Raw genomic sequence first — 23,190 nt, 5'->3', positions numbered from 1 at the left:
AAAAAGCGGGGAGAAAAAGACGCCAAAAACCACTCACTCACTAATTAGCTAATAAAACAACTGCCATAATATATTCACCCCCCTAAATGTATACTTCACTAGGTATGTGTAACAAAACATTAATATGCCTAAGTGTTGAAAGGAAATATTGGAAGCTGACACCATTTTGTATGCCAGCAATAGGCAGTTAAAGTCTGTTAAACATCGCTAGTAGCTGTTGCATATTAACACTTGAAAAAATTGTTTAACACAAAAAGTATAACCAACTATGATCACATTTTCTACCTGAACTAGAGTCCATTTTCTGGCTAAACCAGAGGAGCTAGGGCTAAAACAATGAAAATCTGTGATCACTTATTTCCTACCAAAATTCGATTTTTCGAGTGAAAACCTAAAAGTCCATTTTCTGGCTAAACTAGAGGAGCTAGGGCCAAAACAATTAAAATCTGTGATCAATTTTATTTCCTACCAAAATTCGATTTTTTGAGTGAAAACATAAAAGTCCATTTTCTGGCTAAACTAGAAGAGCTAGGGCCAATCCGATGAAAATCTGTGATCACTTTTATTTCCTACCAAAATTCGATTTTTTGAGTGGAAACCTAAAAGTCCATTTTCTGACTAAACTAGAGGAGCTAGGGCCAAAACAAAGAAAATCTGTGACCACTTTTATTTCCTACCAAAATTCGATTTTTTTGAGTGAAAACCTAAAAGTCCATTATCTGGCTAAACTAGAGGAGTTAGGGCCTAAACAATGAAAATCTGTGATCACTTTTATTTCCTACCAAAATTCGATTTTTTGAGTGGAAACCTAAAAGTCCATTTTCTGACTAAACTAGAGGAGCTAGGGCCAAAACAATGAAAATCTGTGAGCACTTTTATTTCCTACCAAAATTCGATTTTTTGAGTGGAAACATAAAAGTCCATTTTCTGGCTAAACTAGAGGAGCTAGGGCCAATCCAATGAAAATCTGTGATCACTTTTATTTCCAAGCAAAATTCGATTTTTTGAGTGAAAACCTAGAACTCCATTTTCTGGCTAAACTAGAGGAGGTAGGGCCTAAACAATGAAAATCTGTGATCACTTTTATTTCCAACCAAAATTCGATTTTTTGAGTGAAAACCTAAAAGTCCATTTTCTGGCTAAACTAGAGGAGCTAGGGCCAAAACAATGAAAATCTGTGATCACTTTTATTTCCTACCAAAATTCGATTTTTTTTAGTGAAAACTTAAAAGGCCATTTTCTGGCTAAACTAGAAGAGCTAGGGCCAAAACAATGAAAATCTGTGATCACTTTTATTTCCTACCGAAATTCGATTTTTTTTTAGTGAAAACTAGCTAGGGCCAAAACAATGAAAATCTGTGATCACCTTTATTTCCTACCAAAATTCGATTTTTTGAGCAAAAACTTAAAAGTCCATTTTCTGGCTAAACTAGAGGAGCTAGGGCCAAAACAATGAAAATCTGTGATCACTTTTATTTCCTACCAAAATTTGATTTTTTGAGCAAAAACTTAAAAGTCTATTTTCTGGCTAAACTAGAGGAGCTAGGGCCAAAACAATGAAAATCTGTGATCACTTTTATTTCCTACCAAAATTTGATGTTCTGAGTGAAAACTTAAAAATCCATTTTCTGGCTAAACTACAGCAGTTAGAATGAAAATCTGTGATCACTTTTATTTCCTATCAAAATTCGATTTTTTGAGTGGAAACCTAGAACTCCATTTTCTGGCTAAACTAGAGGAACTAGGGCCTAAACAATGAAAATCTGTGATCACTTTTATTTCCTATCAAAATTCGATTTTTTGAGTGAAAACCTAAAATTCCATTTTTTGGCTAAACTAGAGGAGCTAGGGCCTAAACAATGAAAATCTGTGATCACTTTTATTTCCTACCAAAATTCGATTTTTTGAGTGAAAACCTAAAAGTCAATTTTCTGGCTAAACTAGAGGAGCTAGGGCCAAAACAATGAAAATCTGTGATCACTTTTATTTTCTAACAAAATTCGATTTTTTGAGTAAAAACTTAAAAGTCCATTTTCTGGCTAAACTAGAGGAGCTAGGGCCAAACCGATGATCTGTTTGAATCTGTGATCACTTTTATTTCCTACCAAAATTCGATTTTTTTAATGAAAACTTAAAAGTCCATTTTCTGGCTAAACTAGAGGAGCTAGGGCCAAAACAATGCAAATCTGTGATCACTTTTATTTCCTATCAAAATTCGATTTTTTGAGTGGAAACCTAGAACTCCATTTTCTGGCTAAACTAGAGGAGCTAGGGCCTAAACAATGAAAATCTGTGATCACTTTTATTTCCAACCAAAATTCGATTTTTTGAGTGGAAACTTAAAAGTCCATTTTCTGGCTAAACTAGAGGAGCTAGGGCCTAAACAATGAAAATCTGTGATCACTTTTATTTCCTATCAAAATTCAATTTTTTTAGTGAAAACCTAAAAGTCCATTTTCTGGCTAAACTAGAGGAGCTAGGGCCTAAACAGTGAAAATCTGTGATCACTTTTATTTCCTACCAAAATTCGATGTTATGAGTGAAAACCTAAAAGTCCATTTTCTGGCTAAACTAGAGGAGCTAGGGCCAAAACAATGAAAATCTGTGATCGCTTTTTTTCCTACCAAAATTCAATTTTTTGAGTGAAAACTTAAAAGTCCATTTTCTGGCTAAACGAGAAGAGCTAGGGCCAAACCGATGAAAATCTGTGATCACTTTCATTTCCTACCAAAATTCGATATTTTGAGTGAAAACCTAAAAGTCCATTTTCTAGCTAAACTAGAAGAGCTAGGGCCAATGCGATGAAAATCTGTGATCACTTTTATTTCCTAAAAAAATTCGATTTTTTGAGTGAAAACCTAAAAGTCCATTTTCTGGCTAAACTAGAGGAGCTAGGGCCTAAACAGTGAAAATCTGTGATCACTTTTATTTCCTACCAAAATTCGATTTTTTGAGTGAAAACCTAAAAGTCCATTTTCTGGCTAAACTAGAGGAGCTAGGGCCTAAACAATGAAAATGTGTGATCACTTTTATTTCCTACCAAAATTCGATTTTTCAAGTGAAAACCTAAAAGTCCATTTTCTGGCTAAACTAGAGGAGCTAGGGCCCAAAACAATGAAAATGTGTGATCACTTTTATTTCCTACCAAAATTCGATTTTTTGAGTGAAAACCTAAAAGTACATTTTCTGGCTAAACTAGAGGAGCTAGGGTCAAAACAATGAAAATCTGTGATCACTTTTATTTCCTACCAAAATTTGATTTTTGGAGTGAAAACCTAAAAGTCCATTTTCTGGCTAAACTAGAGGAGCTAGGGCCAATCCGATGAAAATCTGTGATCACTTTTATTTCCTATCAAAATTCGATTTTTTGAGCGAAAACCTAAAAGTCCATTTTCTGGCTAAACTAGAGGAGCTAGGGCCAAAACAATGAAAATCTGTGATCACTTTTATTTCCTACCAAAATTCAATTTTTTGAGTGAAAACCTAAAAGTCCATTTTCTGGCTAAACTAGAGGAGCTAGGGCCTAAACAATGAAAATCTGTGATCACTTTTATTTCCTACCAAAATTCAATTTTTTTTGAGTGAAAACCTTAAGGTCCATTTTCTGGCTAAACTAGAGGAGCTAGGGCCAATCCGATGAAAATCTGTGATCACTTTTATTTCCTACCAAAATTCGATGTTATGAGTGAAAACCTAAAAGTCCATTTTCTGGCTAAACTAGAGGAGCTAGGGCCAAAACAATGAAAATCTGTGATCACTTTTTTTCCTACCATTCAATTTTTTGAGTGAAAACTTAAAAGTCCATTTTCTGGCTAAACGAGAAGAGCTAGGGCCAAACCGATGAAAATCTGTGATCACTTTCATTTCCTACCAAAATTCGATATTTTGAGTGAAAACCTAAAAGTCCATTTTCTAGCTAAACTAGAAGAGCTAGGGCCAATGCGATGAAAATCTGTGATCACTTTTATTTCCTAAAAAAATTCGATTTTTTGAGTGAAAACCTAAAAGTCCATTTTCTGGCTAAACTACAGGAGCTAGGGCCAAACCGATGAAAATCTGTGATCACTTTTATTTCCTACCAAAATTCGATTTTGTGAGCGAAAACCTAAAAGTCCATTTTCTGGCTAAACTAGAAGAGCTAGGGCCAAACCGATGAAAATCTGTGATCACTTTTATTTCCTACCAAAATTCGATTTTTTGAGTGAAAACCTAAAAGTCCATTTTCTAGCTAAACTAGAAGAGCTAGGGCCAAAACAATGAAAATCTGTGATCACTTTCATTTCCTACCAAAATTCGATTTTTTGAGTGAAAACCTCAAAGTTCATTTTCTGGCTAAACTAGAAGAGCTAGGGTCAAACCGATGAAAATCTGTGATCACTTTTATTTCCTACCAAAATTCGATTTTTTGAGTTAAAACCTAAAGTCCATTTTCTGGCTAAACTAGAGGAGCTAGGGCCAAAACAATGAAAATCTGTGATCACTTTTATTTCCTACCAAAATTCGATTGTTTGAGTGAAAACTTAAAAGTCCATGTCCTGGCTAAACTAGAGCCAAAACAATGAAAACCTGTGATCACTTTTATTTCCTAAAAAAAAAATCCTAAACCTAAAAAAACCTAAAAGTCCATTTTCTGGCTAAACTAGAGGAGCTAGGGCCAAAACAATGAAAATCTGTGATCACTTTCATTTCCTACCAAAATTCGATTTTTTGAGTGAAAACCTCAAAGTTCATTTTCTGGCTAAACTAGAAGAGCTAGGGCCAATCCGATGAAAATCTGTGATCACTTTTATTTCCTACCAAAATTTGATTTTTGGAGTGAAAACTTAAAGTCCATTTCCTGGCTAAACTAGAGCCAAAACAATGAAAATCTGTGATCACTTTTATTTCCTAAAAAAATTCGATTTTTTGAGTGAAAACCTAAAAGTCATTTTCTGGCTAAACTAGAGGAGCTAGGGCCAAAACAATGAAAATCTGTGATCACTTTTATTTCCTACAAAAATTCGATTTTTTGAGTGAAAACCTAAAGGTCCATTTTCTGGCTAAACTAGAGGAAATAAACAATGAAAATCTGTGATCACTTTTATTTTCTAACAAAATTCGATTTTTTGAGTAAAAACTTAAAAGTCCATTTTCTGGCTAAACTAGAGGAGCTAGGGCCTAAACAATGAAAATCTGTGATCACTTTTATTTCCTATCAAAATTCAATTTTTTTAGTGAAAACCTAAAAGTCCATTTTCTGGCTAAACTAGAGGAGCTAGGGCCTAAACAGTGAAAATCTGTGATCACTTTTATTTCCTACCAAAATTCGATTTTTTGAGTGAAAACCTAAAAGTCCATTTTCTGGCTAAACTAGAGGAGCTAGGGCCTAAGCAATGAAAATCTGTGATCACTTTTATTTCCTACCAAAATTCGATTTTTTGAATGAAAACCTAAAAGTCCATTTTCTGGCTAAACTAGAGGAGCTAGGGCCTAAACAATGAAAATTTGTGATCACTTTTATTTGCTACCAAAATTCGATTTTTTGAGTGAAAACCTGAAAGTCCATTTTCTGGCTAAACTAGAGGAGCTAGGGCCAATCCGATGAAAATCTGTGATCACTTTTATTTCCTACCAAAATTCGATTTTTTGAGTGAAAACCTAAAAGTCCATTTTCTGGCTAAACTAGAGGAGCTAGGGCCAATCCGATGAAAATCTGTGATCACTTTTATTTCCTACCAAAATTCGATTTTTTGAGTGAAAACCTAAAAGTCCATTTTCTGGCTAAACTAGAGGAGCTAGGGCCAAAACAATGAAAATCTGTGATCACTTTTATTTCCTACCAAAATTTGATTTTTTGAGTGAAAACCTAAAAGTCCATTTTCTGGCTAAACTAGAGGAGCTAGGGCCAATCCGATGAAAATCTGCGATCACTTTTATTTCCTACCAAAATTCGATTTTTTGAGTGAAAACCTAAAAGTCCATTTTCTGGCTAAACTAGAGGAGCTAGGGCCAAAACAATGAAAATCTGTGATCACTTTTATTTCCTACCAAAATTCAATTTTTTGAATGAAAACCTAAAAGTCCATTTTCTGGCTAAAGTAGAGGAGCTAGGGCCTAAACAATGAAAATCTGTGATCACTTTTATTTCCTAAATTTTAGTGAAAACCTAAAAGTCCATTTTCTGGCTAAACTAGAGGAGCTAGGGCCTAAACAGTGAAAATCTGTGATCACTTTTATTTCCTACCAAAATTCGATTTTTTGAGTGAAAACCTAAAAGTCCATTTTCTGGCTAAACTAGAGGAGCTAGGGCCTAAGCAATGAAAATCTGTGATCACTTTTATTTCCTACCAAAATTCGATTTTTTGAATGAAAACCTAAAAGTCCATTTTCTGGCTAAACTAGAGGAGCTAGGGCCTAAACAATGAAAATTTGTGATCACTTTTATTTCCTACCAAAATTCGATTTTTTGAGTGAAAACCTGAAAGTCCATTTTCTGGCTAAACTAGAGGAGCTAGGGCCAATCCGATGAAAATCTGTGATCACTTTTATTTCCTACCAAAATTCGATTTTTTGAGTGAAAACCTAAAAGTCCATTTTCTGGCTAAACTAGAGGAGCTAGGGCCAATCCGATGAAAATCTGTGATCACTTTTATTTCCTACCAAAATTCGATTTTTTGAGTGAAAACCTAAAAGTCCATTTTCTGGCTAAACTAGAGGAGCTAGGGCCAAAACAATGAAAATCTGTGATCACTTTTATTTCCTACCAAAATTTGATTTTTTGAGTGAAAACCTAAAAGTCCATTTTCTGGCTAAACTAGAGGAGCTAGGGCCAATCCGATGAAAATCTGTGATGACTTTTATTTCCTACCAAAATTCGATTTTTTGAGTGAAAACCTAAAAGTCCATTTTCTGGCTAAACTAGAGGAGCTAGGGCCAAAACAATGAAAATCTGTGATCACTTTTATTTCCTACCAAAATTCAATTTTTTGAGTGAAAACCTAAAAGTCCATTTTCTGGCTAAACTAGAGGAGCTAGGGCCAATACGATGAAAATCTGTGATCACTTTTATTTCCTACCAATTCGATTTTTTCAGTGAAAACCAAAAATTCCATTTTCTGGCTAAACTAGAAGAGCTAGGGCCTAAACAATGAAAATCTGTGATCACTTTTATTTCCTACCAAAATTCGATTTTTCAAGTGAAAACCTAAAAGTCCATTTTCTGGCTAAACTAGAGGAGCTAGGGCCTAAACAATGAAAATCTGTGATCACTTTTATTTCCTACCAAAATTCAATTTTTTTGAGTGAAAACCTAAAGGTCCATTTTCTGGCTAAACTAGAGGAGCTAGGGCCAATCCGATGAAAATCTGTGATCACTTTTATTTCCTACCAAAATTCGATGTTATGAGTGAAAACCTAAAAGTCCATTTTCTGGCTAAACTAGAGGAGCTAGGGCCAAAACAATGAAAATCTGTGATCACTTTTATTTCCTACCAAAATTTGATTTTTGAGTGAAAACCTAAAAGTCCATTTTCTGGCGGAGCTAGGGCCAAAACAACGAAAATCTGTGATCACTTTCTACCAAACTCCATTTTTTGAGTGGAAACCTAAAAGTCCATTTTCTGGCTAAACTAGAGGAGCTAGGGCCAAACCGATGAAAATCTGTGATCACTTTTATTTCTTACTAAAATCAGAATTTACTAGAACTGAACTACAACTGAACTACAACTGAACTAGAACTGAACGAGAACTGAACTAGAACTGAACTAGAACTGAACTAGACTGAACTAGAACTGAACTAGAACTGAACTAGAACTGAACTAGAACTGAACTAGAACTACTAGAACTGAACTAGAACTGAACTAGAACTGAACTAGAACTGAACTAGAACTGAACTAGAACTGAACTAGAACTGAACTAGAACTGAACTAGAACTGAACTAGAACTGAACTAGAACTGAACTAGAACTGAACTAGAACTGAACTAGAACTGAACTAGAACTGAACTAGAACTGAACTAGAACTGAACTAGAACTGAACTAGAACTGAACTAGAACTGAACTAGAACTGAACTAGAACTGAACTAGAACTGAACTAGAACTGAACTAGAACTGAACTAGAACTGAACTAGAACTGAACTAGAACTGAACTAGAACTGAACTAGAACTGAACTAGAACTGAACTAGAACTGAACTAGAACTGAACTAGAACTGAACTAGAACTGAACTAGAACAGAACTAGAACAGTACTAGAACAGAACTAGAACAGAACTAGAAAAGAACTAGAACCGAACTAGAACTGAACTAGAACTGAACTAGAACTGAACTAGAACTGAACTAGAACTGAACTAGAACTGAACTAGAACTGAAATAGAACTGAACTAGAACTGAACTAGAACTGAACTAGAACTGAACTAGAACTGAACTAGAACTGAACTAGAACAGAACTAGAATTGAACTAGAACTGAACTAGAACTGAACTAGAACTGAACTAGAACTGAACTAGAACTGAACTAGAACTGAACTAGAACTGAACTAGAACTGAACTAGAACTGAACTAGAACTGAACTAGAACTGAACTAGAACTGAACTAGAACTGAACTAGAACTGAACTAGAACTGAACTAGAACTGAACTGAACTAGAACTGAACTGAACTAGAACTGAACTAGAACTGAACTAGAACTGAACTAGAACTGAACTAGAACTGAACTAGAACTGAACTAGAATTGAACTAGAATTGAACTAGAATTGAACTAGAACTGAACTAGAACTGAACTAGAACTGAACTAGAACTGAACTAGAAATGAACTAGAAATGAACTAGAACTGAACTAGAACTGAACTAGAACTGAACTAGAACTGAACTAACTAGAACTGAACTAGAACTGAACTAGAACTGAACTAGAACTGAACTGAAACTGAACTAGAACTAAACTAAATACTAGAACTAAACTAAAAACTAGAACTAAACTAAATTAACTATTTTTATTTCTCTGAGTGTATTTGATATCATGTATGCATATGTATTTGATATCACTTCCAGTTCCGTTTAACGGAAATCACATGTTATTTGGCAAAAAAGACAACAGCAACTGCAAAAAAAAAAAACATTTATCTGTTTCCCCCTCTTTAACAAATAGAGAAGAAAACAAAAACATTACCAATAAAAATCGTTTTTACAAAAATAATAAATATTTTTTTATGGATAAGAAATTTAAAAACAGAAAAATTTTATATATTTTCCTTTTATATTTATGGCGACATGTGGAAATTTATACCGCTTAACTCAATGAACAAAAGGGTGGCAGGCAGACTATATACAGGCTCAACATTTGTTGCATGTTGTTTTAAGAACAAAAACCCCCAAAATAACACGATAATATTTGTCAAAAAGCAAATAACGGTTTGTTGTTTTTTTGTTAATTTTTTTTTTTCCATTCGTCTTGTTAAACAAATGTTAAAGGTCATATCTGTTTTCTGTTCATATTCGTTTTACTTATTATTCCCTTTATGGTTTTAAAGTCAAGTGTTTTCGCTTGATTAAAACTTGTTACTGAAAGTATTAAAAAAAAGCAACCTTTCTTTTCTGAGAAGGACTTTTGGTTAATTAAATTTAAGTAAAATATATTTTTGGTGTTTTTTCTTACTTTTTAAATCCCCTGGTTATTTAAGTAAAATTTTCTCTTTTCCTCTCTCCTTTAGAAACTCCATTATGGCTTCTGCTACAGGTGGCACCCATACGCAACGAAAGGGATTTGGTTGTCTTATTCCTGTTAACATTTCGAGATATAACCGCCTTAAAACAACCCATCGACAGCGAAGATACCAAGGGTGGTAAGTTGACACATAGTCGTCTTTTATGTTTATTATAATATTCTTATTTTAACTTTCTCTGTTTCACTATTTAAATGTTCTGGTGTTTTATACTTTCATGTAAATCTGTGTTATATGTTCTTAAGTACTTCTATTAAATTTTGTTAATATTTTAAAAATATTTAAATGTTGTGTAACTGCACTCTATATAGCGTTTATAAAACTAATCAGCATGATAAAACTTAACTGATTACCTGATTTACTCCGATGAAAACTCTAAAACTCTTTATCAACAATGAGAGATATCTGGTAGAGTTTAAGCCAAAAGAGAGAGTGAAAAACAGTTTGAGAATGAGAACTGAAAGCAGAGCAACTTCCAATCAAAAATTAAGAAGAGATTAGCCAATCGTCCATGTCAGTACTAAACTATAGTCCAGGCTATAAACTAATCTATAGACTAGACTATGGACTAGGGACTATATAGACAATAGACTACACTATAGACTAGACTATAGACTAGACCATAGACTAGACTATAGACTAGACTATACACTAGACTATAGACTAGACTAAAGACTAGACTAAAGACTAGACTATAGACTAGACTATAAACTAGACTATAGACAAGACTATAGACTAGACTATAGACTAGACTATAGACTAGACTATAGACTAGACTATAGACTAGACTAGACTAGACTAGACTAGACTAGACTAGACTAGACTAGACTAGACTAGACTAGACTATAGACTATAGACTATAGACTATAGACTATAGACCATAGACTAGACTAAACTATAGACTAGACTATAGACTAGACTATAGACTAGACTATAGACTAGACTATAGACTAGACTATAGACTAGACTATAGACTAGACTATAGACTAGACTATAGACTAGACTATAGACTAGACTATAGACTAGACTATAGACTAGACTATAGACTAGACTATAGACTAGACTATAGACTAGACTATAGACTAGACTATAGACTAGACTATAGACTAGACTATAGACTAGACTATAGACTAGACTATAGACTAGACTAAAGACTAGACTATAGATTAGACTATAGACTAGACAATAGACTAGACTATAGACTAGACTATAGACTAGACTATAGACTAGACTATAGACTAGACTATAGACTAGACTATAGACTAGACTATAGACTAGACTATAGACTAGACTATAGACTAGACTATAGACTAGACTATAGACTAACTATAGACTAGACTATAGACTAGCACTATAGACTAGACTATAGACTAGACTATAGACTAGACTATAGACTAGACTATAGACTAGACTATAGACTAGACTATAGACTAGACTATAGACTAGACTATAGACTAGACTATAGACTAGACTATAGACTAGACTATAGACTAGACTATAGACTAGACTATAGACTAGACTATAGACTAGACTATAGACTAGACTATAGACTAGACTATAGACTAGACTATAGACTAGACTATAGACTAGACTATAGACTAGACTATAGACTAGACTATCGACTAGACTATCGACTAGACTATCGACTAGACTATCGACTAGACTATAGACTAGACTATAGACTAGACTATAGACTAGACTATAGACTAGACTATAGACTAGACTATAGACTAGACTATAGACTAGAATATCGACTAGACTATAGACTAGAATATCGACTAGACTATAGACTAGACTATAGACTAGACTATAGACTAGACTATAGACTAGACTATAGACTAGACTATAGACTAGACTATAGACTAGACTATAGACTAGACTATAGACTAGACTATAGACTAGACTATAGACTAGAATATCGACTAGACTATAGACTAGACTATAGACTAGACTATAGACTAGACTATAGACTAGACTATAGACTAGAATATCGACTAGACTATAGACTAGACTATAGACTAGACTATAGACTAGACTATAGACTAGACTATATACTAGACTATAGACTAGATTATAGACTAGACTATAGACTAGACTATAGACTAGACTATAGACTAGACTATAGACTAGACTATAGACTAGACTATAGACTAGACTATAGACTAGACTATAGGACTAGACTATAGACTAGACTATAGACTAGACTATAGACTAGACTATAGACTAGACTATAGACTAGACTATAGACTAGACTATAGACTAGACTATAGACTAGACTATAGACTAGACTATAGACTAGACTATATACCTAGACTATAGACTAGACTATAGACTAGACTATGACTAGACTATAGACTAGACTATAGACTAGACTATACTAGACTAGACTAGACTATAGACTAGACTATAGACTAGACTATAGACTAGACTATAGACTAGACCTATAGACTAGACTATAGACTAGGACTATAGACTAGACTATAGACTAGACTATAGGCTAGACTATAGACTACACTATAGACTAGACTATAGACTAGACTATAGACTAGACTATAGACTAGACTATAGACTAGACTATAGACTAGACTATAGACTAGACTATAGACTAGACTATAGACTAGACTATAGACTAGACTATAGACTAGACTATAGACTAGACTATAGACTAGACTATAGACTAGACTATAGACTAGACTATAGACTAGACTTAGACTAGACTATAGACTAGACTATAGACTAGACTATAGACTAGACTATAGACTAGACTATAGACTAGACTATATGACTAGACTATAGACTAGACTATAGACTAGACTATAGACTAGACTATAGACTAGACTATAGACTAGACTATAGACTAGACTATACTAGACTAGACTACTATACTAGACTATAGACTAGACTATAGACTAGACTATAGACTAGACTATATACTAGACTATAGACTAGACTATAGACTAGACTATAGACTAGACTATAGACTAGACTATAGACTAGACTTAGACTAGACTATAGACTAGACTATAGACTAGACTATAGACTAGACTATAGACTAGACTATAGACTAGACTATAGACTAGACTATAGACTAGACTATAGACTAGACTATAGACTAGACTATAGACTAGGACTATATGACTAGACTATAGACTAGACTATAGACTAGACTATAGACTAGGACTATAGACTAGACTATAGACTAGACTATAGACTAGACTAGAGACTAGACTATAGACTAGACCTATAGACTAGACTATAGACTAGACTATAGACTAGACTATAGACTAGACTATAGACTAGACTATAGACTAGACTATAGACTAGACTATAGACTAGACTATAGACTAGACTATAGACTAGACTATAGACTAGACTATAGACTAGACTATAGACTAGACTATAGACTAGACTATAGACTAGACTATAGACTAGACTATAGACTAGACTATAGACTAGACTATAGACTAGACTATAGACTAGACTATAGACTAGACTATAGACTAGACTATAGACTAGACTATAGACTAGACTAGACTAGACTATAGACTAGACTATAGACTAGACTATAGACTAGACTATAGACTAACTATAGACTAGACTATAGACTAGACTATAGACTAGACTATAGACTAGACTATAGACTAGACTATAGACTAGACTATAGACTAGACTATAGACTAGACTATACACTAGACTATAGGTTATAAACTATATAGTAGACTGTAGACTAGATTATAAACTATTTATTATACTATAGACTAGACTACATACTAGACTATAGACTAGACTATAGACAAGACTATAGACTAGACTATAGACTAGACTATAGACTAGACAATAGACTAGACTATAGACAATAATTTTCAATCAATATCGAAGACAGAAAAATTGCCTCTCTGCATCTCCTCCGAACACTACATGAATCTACTTCATTTTAAAACGTAACCCTATATGTATATCTATTTGTTTTTCCTCTTTCTAACTATATCCTATCTTGTATATACTCTGTGTTTGTTCGTTCTGTCTGTCCACTTTTATAGTTTTGACAAATTTGATTTTTCAACTATCTAGTTTTAGGTCTATCAAAATTTGCCAAATTGGCACGTTCGGTTACGAGAAGTCGTCAATTCAGCGCACATTTGCCAACGCTAAAGGATCCAACGAAACAATCAAATTTAGCGCATGTAAGTTGCAATATTTCTCTCTTAATCTAAATAGGAAATAAATAAAAGAAATCCTTAAAATATTACAGATGATGTCCTTGAGTGCGGATATAATGCCACAATATCGCCAGGAAGCACCAAAAACACCACCTCATATACTGTTGCATTATTGTGCATTTAAAGCGATTTGGGATTGGGTCATATTATGTTTAACATTTTATACAGCAATTATGGTGAGTAAAAATAATGGAAAATTTTTTTAAAATATTGAAAATTTTAAGGAATAACCTTCTGTTAAAAACATTGTTCTATCTTTTAGTTTAAATATCCAATATACCGTCTAAAAGGTATTGGACTAGGAACTTATGCTTTTTTGTTTTTCTCCTAGGAAATACTTAGTCTATACATAAAATGCCTTCGCCTCTAAACAAAATACTTAACATGCACTTATAAATGCCACTCGAATACTACTTAAATGCAAAACACACACACAAGACCACAACTGAATTCATACACACCCGGACACAGAAACTCAAACACATACATACTTATTTGTGTGTATGTACTTTCATTTTCTATACCCTCTTACTAGTCTACTTAAGATATCTAATCATACAGTATATGAAGACGTTGAGAATAGTTAGTACCCTCTTTGAAACATTACTGTAATTAACACAGAGGTGGGGAAACACATGGGGTAACCCCAACTATTAGATAAAGAACAGACCATGGGCTAAACTAGAACAGAACAAAAACAAAACTAGAATAGAACAAGACAAGAACAGAACTAGAACAGAACTAGAACAGAACTAGAACAGAACTAGAACAGAACTAGAACAGAACTAGAACAGAGAGAACATAACTAGAACAGAACTAGAACAAACTAGAACAGAACTGGAACAGAACTGAACAGAACTGACAGGAACGAGAACAGAACTAGAACAGACTAGAACAGAACTAGAACAGAACTAGAACAGAACTAGAACAGAACTAGAACAGAACTAGAACAGAACTAGAACTGAACTAGAACACTAGAACAGAACTAGACAACTAGAAAAGAACAAACTAGAACAGAACTAGAACAGAACTAGAACAGAACTAGAACAGAACTAGAACAGAACTAGAACAGAACTAGAACAGAACTAGAACAGAACTAGAACAGAACTAGAACAGAACTAGAACAGAACTAGAACAGAACTAGAACAGAACTAGAACAGAACTAGAACAGAACTAGAACAGAACTAGAACAGAACTAGAACAGAACTAGAACAGAACTAGAACAGAACTAGAACAGAACTAGAACAGAACTAGAACAGAACTAGAACAGAACTAGAACAGAACTAGAACAGAACTAGAACAGAACTAGAACAGAACTAGAACAGAACTAGAACAGAACTAGAACAGAACTAGAACAGAACTAGAACAGAACTAGAACAGAACTAGAACAGAACTAGAACAGAACTAGAACAGAACTAGAACAGAACTAGAACAGAACTAGAACAGAACTAGAACAGAACTAGAACAGAACTAGAACAGAACTAGAACAGAACTAGAACAGAACTAGAACTAGAACTAGAACTAGAACAGAACTTGAACAGAACTAGAACAGAACTAGAACAGAACTAGAACAGAACTAGAACAGAACTAGAACAGAACTAGAACAGAACTAGAACAGAACTAGAACAGAACTAGAACAGAACTAGAACAGAACTAGAACAGAACTAGAACAGAACTAGAACAGAACTAGAACAGAACTAGAACAGAACTAGAACAGAACTAGAACAGAACTAGAACAGAACTAGAACAGAACTAGAACAGAACTAGAACAGAACTAGAACAGAACTAGAACAGAACTAGAACAGAACTAGAACATAACTAGAACAGAACTAGAACAGAACTAGAACAGAACTAGAACAGAACTAGAACAGAACTAGAACAGAACTAGAACTAGAACAGAACTTGAACAGAACTAGAACAGAACTAGAACAGAACTAGAACAGAACTAGAACAGAACTAGAACAGAACTAGAACAGAACTAGAACAGAACTAGAACAGAACTAGAACAGACTAGAACTAGACAACTAGAACAGAACTAGAACAGAACTAGAACAGAACTAGAACTAGAACAGAACTAAAACAGAACTAGAACAGAACTAGAACAGAACTAGAACAGAACTAGAACAGAACTAGAACAGACTAGAACAGAACTAGAACAGAACTAGAACAGAACTAGAACAGAACTAGAACAGAACTAGAACAGATCTAGACAGAACTAGAACAGAACTAGCACAGAACTAGAACAGAACTAGAACAGAACTAGAACAGAACTAGAACAGAACTAGACTTTAGTTCAGACTATAGACCATTCTATAATCCAGAATATATGTATTCACATAGATGGACTTTACTAATGTTAGGCTGGGGTATTCGGAATATTTTATATATATATTTTTATTTTCGACTAATTTTCTCGTTTTGCCCACCTCTGACTTAAACACTTTGCATTTAACCTTATTATAAAGGTTTTTATAATATTTACCCATTTACATATGTATGTACTTGCATATGTGAAATGTTCACCTGTGTAATTAAGTGTTAATCCTTTTGGAAATCAGCTATAGGGGTAAATATAAAATAGATTTCCAACTTAAATTTTACATATTTTAAACCAAATAGACAATAACAACTAGAATGCATTAAAAATTCCATAATAAATTTCAACAGATTTTACAACTTTGTAACTTATTTGTCTCATATTTCTATTTATATTTTTTTTTTTATTAATAATTTTTCTTGTTACTTACTTGCAGGTGCCATATAATGTAGCTTTTAAAAATAAAACCTCAGAAGATGTTTCATTACTTGTTGTTGATTCAATTGTAGATGTTATATTCTTTATTGATATTGGTAAGTATGTAGATCTTCTGGTATCTCTAAGATATTATTTTGTATTCTCATATTTATGCACCAAATACCATTGAAGACAATATCCTGCTAACGTGTTTGATGTCAACTAAAAGATACAAAAAAAATGTACATTTATTTTAGTACTGCAGTTATTACAGTGGGCTAAAAAATTATAGAAACACTGTTATTTTAAAAAAAGATCAAATGTTTAACAACAGAGTTTGGAAAAAATATCTCATCTAAAGCCTAAAAAGATACCATTTCCCACAAAAATCTTGAACCAGTTTCTAGTCCCTTTTACAACCAGTCACGTGACTAGTTTTCTTTCAAATATATGAATAAAATTTTGTATAAATTCTGCTATATAAACACGTTTTAACTGCACTCATCTTCACTTTTTAACTTTTCAAAATTGATTTATGCATAAATTCATATTTCTTTTTTTCGTACGACAAAAAAAAAACTATTGCATTAAGTTTATAACACTGTATGAATATTTTATTATACAAATATTCGCAAGTTGGCTTAATATAATAGAGAGTTGATAGTTTGGTAGTATGAAAAAAAAAAACGAGTATATGAGTTTGTGTCATAGCAAATTTTTAAGTATGAAACGTGAGTAAACTGTAAGCTTTTTTTCTACAAAAGGGAAAATATGAATGAATTCATATTTAATATACAGTTGGCACTAATTTAAATAACAGAAAAACTAGCAAATAAATATGAGAAAAACTAGAAACTAAAATGAATATTTTAATCGTCTTAATTCCGTGAATGCATGGAATTCTTGACTAAAGTCAAGATAAGATCTAGCTCAGTTCTAGTTCTGTTCTAGTTCTGTTCTAGTTCTGTTCTAGTTCTGTTCTAGTTCTGTTCTAGTTCTGTTCTAGTTCTGTTCTAGTTCTGTTCTAGTTCTGTTCTAGTTCTGTTCTAGTTCTGTTCTAGTTCTGTTCTAGTTCTGTTCTAGTTCTGTTCTAGTTCTGTTCTAGTTCTGTTCTAGTTCTGTTCTAGTTCTATTCTAGTTCTATTCTAGTTCTGTTTTAGTTCTGTTCTAGTTCTGTTCTAGTTCTGTTCTAGTTCTGTCTAGTTCTGTTCTAGTTCTGTTCTAGTTCTGTTCTAGTTCTGTTCTAGTTCTGTTCTAGTTCTGTTCTAGTTCTGTTCTAGTTCTGTTCTAGTTCTGTTCTAGTTCTGTTCTAGTTCTGTTCTAGTTCTGTTCTAGTTCTGTTCTAGTTCTGTTCTAGTTCTGTTCTAGTTCTGTTCTAGTTCTGTTCTAGTTCTGTTCTAGTTCTGTTCTAGTTCTGTTCTAGTTCTGTTCTAGTTCTGTTCTAGTTCTGTTCTAGTTCTGTTCTAGTTCTGTTCTAGTTCTGTTCTAGTTCTGTTCTAGTTCTGTTCTAGTTCTGTTCTAGTTCTGTTCTAGTTCTGTTCTAGTTCTGTTCTAGTTCTGTTCTAGTTCTGTTCTAGTTCTGTTCTAGTTCTGTTCTAGTTCTGTTCTAGTTCTGTTCTAGTTCTGTTCTAGTTCTGTTCTAGTTCTGTTCTAGTTCTGTTCTAGTTCTGTTCTAGTTCTGTTCTAGTTCTGTTCTAGTTCTGTTCTAGTTCAGTTCTAGTTCAGTTCAGTTCTAGTTCAGTTCTAGTTCTGTTCTAGTTCTGTTCTAGTTCTGTTCTAGTTCTGTTCTAGTTCTGTTCTAGTTATGTTCTAGTTATGTTCTAGTTCTGTTCTAGTTCTGTTCTAGTTCTGTTCTAGTTCTGTTCTAGTTCTGTTCTAGTTCTGTTCTAGTTACTGTTCTAGTTCTGTTCTAGTTCTGTTCTAGTTCTGTTCTAGTTCTGTTCTAGTTCTGTTCTAGTTCTGTTCTAGTTCTGTTCTAGTTCTGTTCTAGTTCTGTTCTAGTTCTGTTCTAGTTCTGTTCTAGTTCAGTTCTAGTTCTAGTTCAGTTCTATTTCTGTTCTAGTTCTGTTCTAGTTCAGTTCTAGTTCAGTTCTAGTTCTGTTCTAGTTATGTTCTAGTTCTGTCTAGTTCTGTTCTAGTTCTGTTCTAGTTCTGTTCTAGTTCTTTTCTAGTTCTGTTCTAGATTCTGTTCTAGTTCTGTTCTAGTTCTGTTCTAGTTCTGTTCTAGTTCTGTGCTAGTTCTGTTCTAGTTCTATTCTAGTTCTATTCTAGTTCTGTTTTAGTTCTGTTCTAGTTCTGTTCTAGTTCTGTTTTCTTCTAGTTCTGTTCTAGTTCTGTTCTAGTTCTGTTCTAGTTCTGTTCTAGTTCTGTTCTAGTTCTGTTCTAGTTCTGTTCTAGTTCTGTTCTAGTTCTGTTCTAGTTCTGTTCTAGTTCTGTTCTAGTTCTGTTCTAGTTCTGTTCTAGTTCTGTTCTAGTTCTGTTCTAGTTCTGTTCTAGTTCTGTTCTAGTTCTGTTCTAGTTCTGTTCTAGTTCTGTTCTAGTTCTGTTCTAGTTCTTTTCTAGTTCTGTTCTAGTTCTGTTCTAGTTCTGTTCTAGTTCTGTTCTAGCTCTGTTCTAGTTCTGTTCTAGCTCTGTTCTAGTTCTATAGTCTAGTCTATAGTCTAGTCTATAGTCTAGTCTATAGTCTAGTCTATAGTCTAGTCTATAGTCTAGTCTATAGTCTAGTCTATAGTCTAGTCTATAGTCTAGTCTATAGTCTAGTCTATAGTCTAGTCTATAGTCTAGTCTATAGTCTAGTCTATAGTCTAGTCTATAGTCTAGTCTATAGTCTAGTCTATAGTCTAGTCTATAGTCTAGTCTATAGTCTAGTCTATAGTCTAGTCTATAGTCTAGTCTATAGTCTAGTCTATAGTCTAGTCTATAGTCTAGTCTATAGTCTAGTCTATAGTCTTCTATAGTCTAGTCTATAGTCTAGTCTATAGTCTAGTCTATAGTCTAGTCTATAGTCTAGTCTATAGTCTAGTCTATAGTCTAGTCTATAGTCTAGTCTATAGTCTAGTCTATAGTCTAGTCTATAGTCTAGTCTATAGTCTAGTCTATAGTCTAGTCTATAGTCTAGTCTATAGTCTAGTCTAGTCTAGTCTATAGTCTAGTCTATAGTCTAGTCTATAGTCTAGTCTATAGTCTAGTCTATAGTCTAGTCTATAGTCTAGTCTATAGTCTAGTCTATAGTCTAGTCTATAGTCTAGTCTATAGTCTAGTCTATAGTCTAGTCTATAGTCTAGTCTATAGTCTAGTCTATAGTCTAGTCTATAGTCTAGTCTATAGTCTAGTCTATAGTCTAGTCTATAGTCTAGTCTATAGTCTAGTCTATAGTCTAGTCTAGTCTATAGTCTAGTCTATAGTCTAGTCTATAGTCTAGTCTATAGTCTAGTCTATAGTCTAGTCTATAGTCTAGTCTATAGTCTAGTCTATAGTCTAGTCTATAGTCTAGTCTATAGTCTAGTCTATAGTCTAGTCTATAGTCTAGTCTATAGTCTAGTCTATAGTCTAGTCTATAGTCTAGTCTATAGTCTAGTCTATAGTCTAGTCTATAGTCTAGTCTATAGTCTAGTCTATAGTCTAGTCTATAGTCTAGTCTATAGTCTAGTCTATAGTCTAGTCTAGTCTATAGTCTAGTCTATAGTCTAGTCTATAGTCTAGTCTATAGTCTAGTCTATAATCTAGTCTATAGTCTAGTCTATAGATCTATTCTTATATATAGGCTAATATATAGTCTAGTTTATAGTTCAATCTATTCTCGTCTATAGTCCATAGTTTAGTCTATAGTCTTGTTTTGAGTTTTGTTTCGACTTTAGTCTAGTTTACTCTTTATAGCTTTTTTTGGACCAGTTTTTTATTTAACATATTTATTTTCTTTTAGTTTTAAATTTTCACACCACATTTGTGGGCCCCGGCGGCGAAGTAGTTAGTGATCCCAAAGTGATACGTATGAATTATTTGAAATCTTGGTTTATCATCGATTTGCTCAGTTGCCTGCCATACGATGTCTTCAATGCCTTTGATCGTGACGAGGATGGCATCGGTTCACTATTCAGTGCTTTAAAAGTTGTACGTCTGCTGCGTTTGGGTCGTGTTGTACGCAAACTAGATCGTTATCTGGAATATGGAGCTGCCATGCTCATACTATTATTATGTTTCTATATGTTAGTGGCTCATTGGTTGGCCTGTATATGGTATTCCATAGGAAGGACCGATGCCGATAATGGAGTAATTATAAAGAAAATTTTGTTTTTAAGTGGAATAAGGAAGAAATTTTTAAATTGTATTTATTTTCTTGCTTTTAGATCCAGTATAGTTGGCTTTGGAAGTTGGCGAATGTAACACAATCACCCTATTCCTATATTTATAATAATGATTCCACAGAACTGATAAATGGCCCTTCACGCAAGAGTATGTATGTGACAGCTTTATATTTTACCATGACTTGTATGACATCGGTAAGTTTTGGAAGATGTTAAGGAATTTCAAAATCTTTTCGAATTCAATTCAATATTTCATTAAAATTTTTTAATTTTATTTTACTTTTAGGTGGGGTTTGGAAACGTTGCCGCCGAGACGGACAACGAGAAGGTGTTCACCATCTGCATGATGATAATTGCAGGTGCTGTGTTTATTTAACACGTTCCGTTGTCGCGTCATATTTATATATAGAAAAATTTTGTTCTAGATAATGCTAAAGAACTATTATATATGGCTTTGGTAGAGAACGAAAGAATAGCATAATAGAAATATGCGTTTGAAAAATTTAAGTTTTATAAACTAGTTTAAGAAAAATAGGTATTTTTAAGTTAAAGTATCAAAATTTTTATATATCCTCTAGTCCATAGTCTAAACTCTTTTAGTTCTAAGTATTACTACTTTCTAGCTCTTGTTCCTTTTACTTCCAAACGCATATTTCTTTATGTTACGCCCGCTAGAACTAATAACTGCTAAGAAAATCCTTAATAAATTGTTGTAGTTTTTCTTATAATTTTTATTTTCTAAAGCTTTTAATTTCATTTTCTGCTTATTGTTTAAATCTTTGCTTTAGTTTTTTTTTTCATTTATTTCTCAATAAAAGCTTAAAGCTTATAATATTTTCTTCTGTATATTTCCATAAATCTTCACTTATAAACCAATTTATATAGTCGGACAACTCATGGCTAAGTGTGAGTTGATGAATGAATTCTTTCTAAGAAAACATCAAAAGCTTTCGGTGTTTTGTTAGAGAAATCCATACTAAACATGAATTACAGCTTTTAATGGTTAGCTAAATTATTAATAGAATGATTTTTTATAAAGAAATCTAAACTAATTCCTCAAATTTTGTAATTTAATAAAAGCTTTTTATAAGCTTTATAAAAAGCTTTAATTTTGTAGTAATTTTATAATTTTTTAAAAGTATTTTAACTTATCAACAAAAACTTTGATTTTCCAACATTTTTGTTAAAAAGCTTTTTAAAGTTCATAAAAGTTTTTTTTTTTTGAAAATTGTCTAAAAATCTTACAGGAGACTTTAATTTTTGTGTAACTTTATCATATTTGTATAGATATTTAAAATGCAAACCAAAATTTCAAAAGTTAAGACATTTTATAAAAAAAAGCTCTTAAAAGCTTTTTTTGAAAATTGTATGAAAAATATGTTTTTTATACATTTTTGCAAATATTAGTTAAAAATTACTGAACATTTTTAATTGAAGCCTTTTTTGACAAAAAAAAAAACTCTTTAAAGTTCATTGAAGCTTTTAGGAAAAGTTTTTTAAACTTTTATTTTTGTCTAATTGTATATAAGTTAAAAATTTAAGAAATTTTTGAAAAAAGCTTTTTAAAGCTTTTTATGAAAATCCAATTTTAAAAACCTTTTTGTAAGGATTTATTAAATACAAAAGTTTTGAATATTAAAAATTTTTGGGATAAAAGCTCTTTAAAGTTTATTAAAGCATTTTGGAAAAGTTTATAAAAAAATTTTTTTTTGGTATAATGATACTTTTTCATCAAAATTGTTTAAATAAAAGAATTTTACAGATTTTTTTAATACAAAGCTTAAAGCTTTTAAGTTATATTTAAAGCTTTTATTAATTTCCTTTTTTTTTCACTTTTAGAAAAATATTTATGGATATTTTGTTACACTAAAGAGGTTTAAAACATTTTTTTAGCATAAAGCTTTTCTTTTTTCTAAATTTTTGCATAAATATCCTGAAAGCTTTCTTATTAATTTTAGAAATTTTTCAAATATCACAAATTTTGTGTTATTTCCATAACTTATCTCAAAAATTTAGAAATTTTATAAATTTTCCACAAAAGCTTTTGGATATAGGAAAAGCTTTCTGTTTTAAAAGCTTTAATACATAAATGATTGATAATTTTTAGTTTTATTTAGTTAAATTTACCATTATTAAGAGTATTCTTATGAATTTTGTATTTAAAAAAAGCTCTTTTTCTTAAAGGTTTTTGAAAGCTTTTTTTATATTTTCGAAAATGTTCCACATTTTTACTAGACATTAATG

General features: G+C 32.6%; 1 protein-coding gene and 1 long non-coding RNA gene across 8 annotated transcripts in view; one reads left to right on the top strand and one right to left on the bottom strand.

The window, feature by feature from the left end:
- Positions 1–23,190, bottom strand: part of LOC119609390 — a 98,001-nt gene that overhangs the window by 32,349 nt on the left and 42,462 nt on the right. The window contains exon 2 of the long non-coding RNA XR_005231924.1: positions 16,656–16,864. This is a non-coding gene — a long non-coding RNA (uncharacterized LOC119609390). The remainder of the gene's footprint in view (positions 1–16,655; positions 16,865–23,190) is intronic.
- The window catches only part of LOC119609388 (potassium voltage-gated channel protein eag), a 103,158-nt gene that overhangs the window by 61,719 nt on the left and 18,249 nt on the right, over positions 1–23,190 (top strand). For 5 of the 7 annotated variants that reach the window (XM_037964147.1, XM_037964142.1, XM_037964141.1 and 2 more), the window contains 7 exons: positions 9,677–9,808; positions 13,760–13,872; positions 13,941–14,084; positions 16,662–16,758; positions 20,565–20,911; positions 20,989–21,141; positions 21,233–21,305. In XM_037964147.1, the coding sequence (XP_037820075.1) occupies positions 9,677–9,808; positions 13,760–13,872; positions 13,941–14,084; positions 16,662–16,758; positions 20,565–20,911; positions 20,989–21,141; positions 21,233–21,305 (1,059 nt within the window). The remainder of the gene's footprint in view (positions 1–9,676; positions 9,809–13,759; positions 13,873–13,940; positions 14,085–16,661; positions 16,759–20,564; positions 20,912–20,988; positions 21,142–21,232; positions 21,306–23,190) is intronic. The other 2 variants (XM_037964143.1, XM_037964146.1) reach the window with 1 other exon arrangement.

This window comes from Lucilia sericata, unplaced genomic scaffold (genome assembly GCF_015586225.1).
Source record: "Lucilia sericata isolate MDLA Ls3-8-SP2 unplaced genomic scaffold, ASM1558622v1 Contig000973F_arrow, whole genome shotgun sequence".
Taxonomy (NCBI): Eukaryota; Metazoa; Arthropoda; class Insecta; order Diptera; family Calliphoridae; genus Lucilia; species Lucilia sericata.
This window is presented reverse-complemented; position numbering and strand designations above follow the sequence as displayed.